The 9,620-nt window shown below is 49.0% G+C and overlaps 1 protein-coding gene across 1 annotated transcript; it reads left to right on the top strand.

Annotated features, from left to right (window-relative positions):
- On the top strand, window positions 1-9,488 carry LOC133366796 (monocarboxylate transporter 13-like). The gene is made up of 4 exons (XM_061590292.1): window positions 1-196; window positions 2,930-3,073; window positions 3,984-4,751; window positions 9,256-9,488. Exons 1-4 carry the CDS (start codon window positions 1-3, stop codon window positions 9,486-9,488), a joined length of 1,341 nt encoding a protein of 446 aa, XP_061446276.1.
- Window positions 9,489-9,620: the final 132 nt, after the last annotated feature.

Raw genomic sequence — 9,620 nt, 5'->3', positions numbered from 1 at the left:
ATGGTGCTCCACCCGCCTCCCGATGGCAAGTGGGGATGGATGGTCGTCCTGGCGGGGTTTGTCCAATCAGCCCTGGTCTTCGGTGTGATCCGCTCTTTCGGGGTCTTCTTTGTGGAGTTCCTGGCTTACTTCAGGGAATCCTCAAGCACCGTCTCCTGGGTTGTGTCCCTTGGAGTTGCCGTCCTGCAGTTTGCAAGTAAGGGGCCTGCCTCTTTTTGGAGACTACAACCTGGGAGACCAGGGTTCGAATCCCCACGCAGCCCGAAGCTCCCTGGGTGACCTGGGGCCAGTCACTGCCTCTCAGCCCCAGAGGGAGGCAATGGTAAACCCCCTCTGAATGCCGCTTACCATGAAAACCCTCTTCATAGGGTCGCCATAAGTCGGGATCGACTTGAAGGCCATCCATTTCATTCTACAGTGTGGAGATTTGGGTGTCAGTTCTGCAGTGTTCCTTTTTGCTCTTTCCACACTGATGTATGCAGAGAGAGAGAGAGTATTAAAATGGGCTGTCTGTTTTAAACATTGCCTTTAGCACATTGCTGAAACAGCTGGTATAGCACAGCAGGGAGGAGAGCCTGGCTGGGAGTCCAGAGTCTGTGAGTTCAAATCCCCGCTGGTGTCTCCTGGGTGTCAAGGGCCAGCTAAAGATCACCCCACAGGGAGTGGCTCAGGGGTTACGTGCCTGCCACCTGTGCAGCCGTGGGCAAGCTGCAGAGTCCCAAGGAGCCCAGTTGCCCCCCAGCTGGCAGTTGCGGACAAGGCAGGGGCTGGCTTGTGCAGCTGTGGCAATGTGAGCAGGCCCTAGCCAGCTGGGGAGGACTAGTCTCAGAGGGAGGCAATGGTAAACCCCCTCTGAATACCGCTTAGCATGAACACCCTAAGTCGCCATAAATTGGTGTTATTATTATTATTATTATTATATTACATTTGCATACCACCGCATAGCCGAAGCTCTCTGGGCGGTTTACAACAATTAAAAACATTAAAAACAAATATACAAATTTAAATACACATTTTTAAAAAAACAATTTAAAAACACATGCTAAAATGCCAGGGAGAAGAGGAAAGTCTTGACCCAGTGCCAAAAAGATAACAGTGTTGGCGCCAGGTGCACCTCATCAGGGAAATCATTCCATTATTTGGGGGCCACCACTGAGAAGGCCCTCTCCCTTGTTGTCACTTGAAGGGATCACTTGAAGGCAGTCCATTTCCATTTGTTAGCACACTGCTGGCGTCATAAAGTTAAACAGTAATTCAGATTCATGTGTCTATACTGTACGTGGAGAAAACAAGTCTTTCAATGAGAGATGGGGCACCTGTACTGCTCCCCAGATGCTAATGGGCCCCCATCGGGAAGGGACGGAGCTCAGTCGTGGAGCATCTGCCTTGTATTAGAAGGTCCCAGGTTTTATTCCCAGCATCTCCAGATAGGACTGGGGAGACCAGCCTGAAATCCTGGAAAGCTGCTGCCAGCCAGTATAGGCAATAATGTGCTAGATGGAGCAATGGTCTGAGTTGCTATAAGGCAGCTAGAGGAGGATGGGAGTTATAGTTCATCTCTACTCCTTTTGACAAACGTTAAAAAGTTAGAAAGTAGATTCTGAAGTGAAATAATACAGCCCATTTTCGTTCTCTGGGCTAGTTAACACATGTGAAGTTTATGCCAATTTACAGAGCAATCCTATGCTAGCCTTCCCCAGCCTGGTGCGCTCTGCATGTTTTGGACTACAACTCCCATCAGCCCCAGCGCCATAGGGCCATGCTAGCTGAGGCTGATGGGAGTTGTAGTCCAAAGCACATGGAGGGCACCAGGCTGGGGAAGTCTGCTATACTCACACTATGCTGGGACCAGAGATCTGACCCCACTACAGCTGGTACAGCACAATGGGGAGAAGAGCCTGGCTGGGAGTCCAGAGTCTGTGAGTTCAAATCCCCGCTCGTGTCTCCTGGGTGTCAAGGGCCAGCTAAAGATCACCCACACAGTGAGTGGCTCAGGGGTTACGTGCCCTGCCACCTGTGCAGCCATGGGCAAGCTGCAGAGTCCCAAGGAGCCCAGTTGCCCCCCAGCTGGCAGCTGCGGACAAGGACGGGGCTGGCTTGTGCAGCTGTGGCAAGCTGAGCAGGCCCTAGCCAGCTGGGGAGGACTAGCCACAGAGGGAGGCAATGGGAAACCCCCTCAGAATACCGCTCACCATTAAAGCCCTATTCATAGGGTAACCATAAGTCGGGATCGACTTGAAGGCAGTCCATTTCCATTTCATGCCAGCAAGTGCAGCTCCAAGGAAGAGATGGATCCATCCCTTGTCTATCCCCTGTGGGTCTGATGGCTTGTCCGATTCCCCACAGCTGGAAACCCCATTATGTTGAAGGAGTCACTATATCTAGATTAAAGGATTGTAGTTTTTAATGTAAGTTAATGATGTGATAGTATTTAACCTGCAGAGGAATAGAGGTCTGGCATAGAGGTCAGTGTTAACATAGCTGCTCAGCTCTTGCAAAGCATATCTTTCTTATTTCAAGCAATACTGCATTATACATAAGTACATGTGTTACTTAACGTGAGTAAGAGCTGAGCTGCTGGATCAAGGCAAAACTCCTAGTGGGAGTTGAGCTCCCCCCTGGTAGGTTACTCAACACCATGCTATTTATTAATGCATGTTAATTAATGGATCTGGGGAACCTGCCTCTTTCTAGGACTTCTCTGTTTGTCTACCCACTCAGTTCTTGCAAAGCGTATCTTATGTTTCTTAACACACATGAATCACTATGGTATCGTGTAACCTACTAGGGGCATTGAGCTCTCGCTAGGGACTTTTCCATTAATGTAGCAGCCCAGCTCAGCTGCTTACCTTGCTAGCCTAACAGCCAGTTCACTGTAAGAGGATCTTGTAACTCCAACTGACTCGGTTATCTGCGCTGCCCCCTGCAGGCCCGCTGGGTAGCGCCCTTAGCGCCCGGTACGGGGGGCGCCCTGTGGTGATGGTTGGAGGTTTCCTCGCCAGCCTGGGTTTGCTGCTGGCTTCATTTTCCATCAACGTCTCTCACCTTTACCTGAGCATCGGCCTCATCACAGGTGCACCTTTGCTTCTTCTAAGCCAGGGATGGGGGGGGGCTTTGTCATCCCAAGGGCCACATTCCCAACCTTTCAAGGGCCGCAAGCCAGGAATGTAAGGTTTACCTCTGTACAGTAGGCTAGTTTCTACGCAGACTAATCGTCTGCCAGGCAAGCAGAGGCAGGATCCGAGTTCGAGGAGGCACTTCTGCCAAGCGGAAACACTCAAGGAGGGCCGGTGAGGCGTGTGGCCTGGAGAGAGTTCCAAGGGCCTGAGAGAAAGGCCTGGGGGGCCACATTTGGCCTCTAAGCCTGTGCCCCACATCCGCTAAGCACTGGGAAGAGGGGAGTCTGTCTTCCACCACCCTGGACTTTGAAAAGGGGGCCAGAAACCGTCATGAAATTCATTTTCAGTTAGGAAAGCACTTTCCAAAAAGGGATTTTGTGGTTAAGGTGTTGGACTGCAACCTGGGAGACCAGGGTTCGAATCCCTACACAGACACGAAGCTCACTGGGTGACCTTGGGCCAGTCACTGCTTCTTATCCTCAGAGGGAGGCAATGGTAAACCGCCTCTGAATACCGCTTACCAGGAAAACACCATTCACAGGGTGGCCATAAGTCGGGATCAACTTGAAGGCAGTCCATTTCCATTTCCATTTTTTCCTCCAAGGAACTCAAAGTGGTGTACATGGTTTTCCCGCTCCTAATTTAATCCCCACAACAACCCTGTGAGGTAGGTTAGGCTGAGAGGCAGTGACATCTGGAGACTGGGCACAGGCTGCTCATCCCTGTTACAGGCTTGTACCAGCCTCAAGGGAAAGATGCTTCAGCACTTCTGATGGGCTGGATTTCTGTCGAAAATCACTACAGCTGCCCAGTCTCAGGGCCTGTCTCTTTCTCACCCCATCCCACCCCACCCCACCACCACAGGGCTAGGCTGGGCCTTGGTGTTCACTCCTTCCATGGCCGCAGTGTCTCATTATTTCGAGAAGCGACGGACGCTGGCCACGGGCTTGGCCGTTTCCGGTGCAGGCGTCTCCTCGCTGGTCTTCTCCCCTCTCTTCCAGTACCTGGTCGACTTGTACGGATGGCGAGGAGCGCTCATGCTGGTCTCTGGGATGTCCCTCAACCTGATGGTGTCTGCTTCTCTGCTGCGGCCCTTGGAGGGAGACCCAACACCCAAAGACAAGGCCGGGGATTCACATTGGCTGGAGACGCTGGCCTCTCTCTTCACCCTGGAGCTGCTCTCTCACGGGCCCTTCATGCGTTACGTCTTGGTTTTTGTCCTGGTAGATGCTGGCTACTTCGTCCCCTATGCCCACCTGGTGGCCCACGCGAGGGAAGTGGGATGCAGTGAATACGAAGCGGCCTTCATCATGTCTGTCGCCGCCATCGCTGACATGTGCGGCCGGATTTTTGCTGGCTGGCTTGCAGATTCCAGGTTCTCCTACCGCCTCGTCCACAATCTGACCCTGTGGACAGTCTTAACAGGGATCTCGCTCACTCTGGTGCCCCTGGGGCACAGCTACGCCTCCCTGATGTCCCTCGGCATTTGCTATGGGTTCTTTGCTGGTGCCCTCGTCCCACTCCAGTTCACCAGCCTGGTGGAGATTGTGGGTGCTGGATACATGCTTGGGGGTATCGGTCTCATGCACATGTTGGAGAGCGTAGGGGCCTTGGTGGGGACCCCGCTTTCAGGTAAAAGGCTCTGATGTGTGTATTGTTCTTTTGTGAGAAATCATGTTTGTTATGCAAACTTTCCGCCTCTATATGTGCTTGTGTTTATGACATTTTAATAGTATATTTTGGTTGTTTTAAATTATGTTCAGCTGTGTTATTTATTAAAATAATATTTAAAATATATTAACAATTTCAGTAACTCAAGCTAGTATATTACTTAGCCCAATTTTGAAATTCAGCAAGCACTCGGGGATAGCCTGCCCTGCAAAAGCAGAGGTGTATAAAATGATGCATGGCGTGGAGAAAGTGGACAGAGCAAAGTTTTTCTCCCTCTCTCATAACACTGGAACTCGTGGACATCCAATGAAGCTGAAAGCTAGAAGATTTAGGACAGACAAAAGAAAGTCACACAACACATAACTATGGTGTTTGCTCCCACAAGAGGCAGCGATGGCTACCAACCTGGACGGCTTTAAAAGAGGATTAGACAAAGTCATGAAGGGGCATAAGGCTATCAGTGGCTACTAGCCACAATAGCTACGTGCTGCCTCTGCTATCAGAGACAGAATACCTCTGGATACCAGCTGCTGGAAATCACAAGTGGGGAAAGTGCTCTTGCGCTCCCTTTGAGACATCTGATTCGCCACTGTGAGAACAGGATGCTGGACTAGATGGGCCTCCTTTGGCCTGGCCCAGCAGGCTTTTCTTTCTTTTCTTAGTAGCATGATCCCAATTCTATAGGATCATGAAGTGTTGCAACAGGATGGCTGGAAGCTGGGGGCAGGGGAGAGAAGGTGAGTTTGGAGACAGGCAGCGAGACGGGATGTAAGAAGATGGGGAAGAAGAGCGACATCAGTTTGGAAAGAGGGAGTGATGGAGGGAGAGAGCGGAAGGAACAGAGTCACTGTGTTTAAGTTTAAACTGTGTTCTAGACCAGCAGTCATTAACCTTTCCAGATCCAGGCCTACCTTTAACCGAATTTCAGATCTGATAAAGATAGACAGAAGATAAATATCTCTGCTTAACATAAGAACAGCCTGCTGGATCAGGCCAATGCCTTTATCTCTGTGTGTGTTATGTGCCTTCAAGTTGATTATGACTTATGGCGACCCTATGAATCAGCGACCTCCAAGAGCATCTGTTATGAACCACCCTGTTCAGATCTTGTAAGTTCAGGTCTGTAGCTTCCTTGATGGAATCAATCCATCTCTTCTTTGGCCTTCCTCTTTTTCTACTCCCTGCTGTTTTTCCCAGCATTATTGTCTTTTCTAGTGAATCAGGTCTTCTCATGATGTGTCCAAAGTATGATAACCTCAGTTTCGTCATTTTAGCTTCTAGTGACAGTTCTGGTTTAATTTGTTCTAACACCAAATTATTTGCCTTTTTTTGCGATCCATGGTATTCACAAAGCTCTCCTCCAACACCACATTTCAAATGAGTTGATTTTTCTCTTATCCACCTTTTCACTGTCCAGCTTGCACATCCATCCATACAGACCGGGAATGAAAAAATTGAAATGGACTACCTTCAAGTTGATCCCAACTTATGGTTATCCGGTGAATAGGGTTTTCATGGTAAGCGGTATTCCGAGGGAGTTTCCCATTGCCTCCCTCTGAGGCTAGTCCTCCCCAGCTGGCCAGGGCCTACTCAGCTTGCCACAACTGCACAAGCCAGACCCTTCCTTGTCCACAACTGCCAGCTGGGGGGCAACTGGGCTCCTTGGGACTCTGCAGCTTGCCCACGGCTGCACAGGTGGCAGGGTACATAACCCCTGAGCCACTTGCTGTGGGGTGATCTTTAGCTGGCCCTTGACGCCCAGGGGACATGAGCGGGGATTTGAACTCACAGACTCTGGACTCCCAGCCAGGCTCTTCTCCCCACTGTGCTATACTAGCTGTCCAGAGAGCCAGTGTGGTGTAGTCGTTAAGGTGTTGGACTACGACCCGGGAGACCAGGGTCCGAATCCCCACATAGCCATGAAGCTCACTGGGTGACCTTGGGCCAGTCACTGCCTCTCAGCCTCATGAAAACCCTATTCATAGGGTCGCCATAAGTCGGAATCGACTTGAAGGCAGTACTAGCTGTCCAACAAGACAGGTCGGGAATACCATGGTCTGAATACTCCTAACTTTGATGTTCAGTGATACATTGTTGCATTTGAGGAGCTTTTCTAGTTCTCTCACAGCTGCCTTCCCCAGTCCTAACCTTCGTGCAGGTTGGCAGACATCAGTGCCTCTTGTGGAGCGAATTCCATAGCTGTGTGAAGTCCTGTCTTCTGTCTGTCCTGAATCTTCCAACATTCAGCATCATTTGATGTCCATGAGTACTAGTGTTATGAGAGAGGAAGAAAAAGTTTTCTCTATCCACTTTCTCCACACTATGTATAATTTTATACACTTCTATCGTGTCACCTCTTACTCTCGTGTTCTCTAAAATAAAAAGCCCCAAATGTTGCAGCCATTCTTCATAGGGGAGTTGCTCTACCGCTTGATAATTTTGGATGCCCTTTTCTAATCTAAAATATCCTTTTTGAGGTGAACCAACCAGAACTGCACACAGTATTCCAAATAGAGTCGCACCACAGATTTATATATAAGCATTATAATATTGGCAGTTTTATTTTCAACTCCTTTCCTTAAGATCAATAGCAAGGAATTTTATTTATTTATTTATTTATTTATTTATTCAGCTTATATCCCGCCCAACTAGCAAACAGCTCTCTGGGCGGCAAACATAGCAACATATACAATAATAAAATTACAAAGTCAGTATAACAAATATAAAAATACACCATCTAAAATAGAAATTACAGCATTTACATAAATAACTTAAATTAAAATGCCTCAGAGAAGAGAAAGGTTTTAACCTGGCGCCGAAAGGATGATAGTGTCGGCGCCAGGCGTACCTCCTCGGGGAGACTATTCCACAATTCGGGGGCCACCACTGAGAAGGCCCTAGATCTTGTTACTACCCTCCGGGCCTCCCTATGGGTTGGGACCCGGAGGAGGGCCTTCGTAGTAGACTGTAGTGTACGAGCCGGTTCGTAATGGGAGAGGCGTTCCTGCAGGTATCGTGGTCCCGCGCCATATAAGGCTTTATAGGTTAAAACCAACACTTTGAATCTGGCCCGGTAGCATATTGGAAGCCAGTGCAAGCGAGCCAGAACAGGTGTTATATGCTCAGACCGCTTAGTTCTTGTTAGCAGTCTGGCTGCCACATTTTGCACTAGCTGTAGCTTCCGAACCGTCTTCAAAGGTAGCCCTACGTAGAGCGCGTTGCAGTAGTCCAAACGTGAGGTTACCAGAGCATGAACCACTGATGTGAGGTCCTCCTTACTCAGATAGGGACGTAGCTGGGCTACCAACCGAAGTTGGTAGAACGCATTCCGTGCCACCGAGGCTATATGAGCCTCAAGTGACAGGGAAGAGTCTAAAACGACTCCCAAACTATGAACCTGATCCTTTAGGGGGAGTGTAACCCTGTCCAGGACAGGGTATGTATCCACCATCTGACCAGAGAAACCATCCACCAACAGCATCTCAGTCTTATCAGGATTGAGTCTCAGTTTGTTAGTTCTCATCCAGTCCATTGTTGCGTCCAGGCAACGGTTCAGCACGTCGACTGCCTCACCTGAAGAAGATGTAAAGGAGAAGTAGAGCTGCGTGTCATCAGCGTACTGATGACAACGCACTCCAAAACTCCTGATGACCTCTCCCAACGGCTTCATGTAGATATTAAAAAGCAGGGGGGACAAAACTGACCCCTGCGGGACCCCATATTGGAGAGCCCGCGGTGTCAAGCAATGTTCCCCAAGCACTATCTTCTGGAGATGACCCGCTAAGTAGGAGCGGAACCACTGCCAAGCAGTGCCTCCAACTCCCAACTCCGCAAGCCTCTCCAGAAGGATACCATGGTCGATGGTATCAAAAGCCGCTGAGAGGTCAAGGAGAATCAACAGAGTTACACTCCCTCTGTCTCTCTCCCGACATAGGTCATCAAACAGGGCGACCAAGGCAGTCTCAGTGCCAAAACCAGGCCTGAACCCCGATTGAAATGGATCTAGATAATCGGTTTCATCCAAGAGCGCCTGGAGCTGGTCAGCATTTACTTATTCCACAGCTACCGCAAAAAAATAATAATCTAAAAAGTCTTGTTTTTATGGGATAGTGTATTGTTTACTGTTCTTTTTTAAATGTGATAACATGCTTTATGCTTTTAAAAGTTTGTAAGTCCCTTGGAGAATCCTTATGTGGCCACTTAGCAAGCTTTGGAATGATTACTCTTATAATACTATTATCATCATCGTACCATTCCTAATTGCTGCCACTTCCTTTAATCCATATTATTATTGTTGTTGTTGTTTGTTGTTGTTGTTGTTAGGGTTATTTAGTATTAGTATTAGTATTGTTGTTATTGTTATCCTATGAGTTTTACTACTAATAAAAACCAGCCTTGCAGTGTCCTGAGTGCTAGGTAGCTCTGTCAATCGGGTCAAAACTAACCACAGTCTTTTGTGTTCCAGGCTGGCTAAGGGATATCACTGGGAATTACACTGTCTCCTTCCTCATGGCTGGAGTTTTCCTCCTGGCTGGCAGCTCAATCCTTCTGACATTGCCAAACTACTTCTCTTGCTCGCAGCCATCGCAAACCAGGACCAACAGCACAACAGAGCCTCCCGACCCTGAGGCCTTGGAATTAAGGGGGTTGCCCCAACAAGGCAGAGACCATTTCCAGCCTGAGGCAGAGACTGGTTAGCTGACCCCAGGAGCCCCAGGCAACAAAAAGAGAAAAACCCTTTTACCCCTCAACACTCCCTGGCTGAAGTGAAAGGAGGATGAGGAAAACCCGGCAATGAGCCTCTGTAGTGACTCAACACAAGGAATGCCT

The sequence above is a fragment of the Rhineura floridana genome, chromosome 11 (genome assembly GCF_030035675.1).
Source record: "Rhineura floridana isolate rRhiFlo1 chromosome 11, rRhiFlo1.hap2, whole genome shotgun sequence".
In the NCBI taxonomy this organism is placed as follows: Eukaryota; Metazoa; Chordata; class Lepidosauria; order Squamata; family Rhineuridae; genus Rhineura; species Rhineura floridana.
The sequence above is the reverse complement of the archived record's forward strand: the minus strand, read 5'-3'. Positions and strand labels throughout refer to the sequence as shown.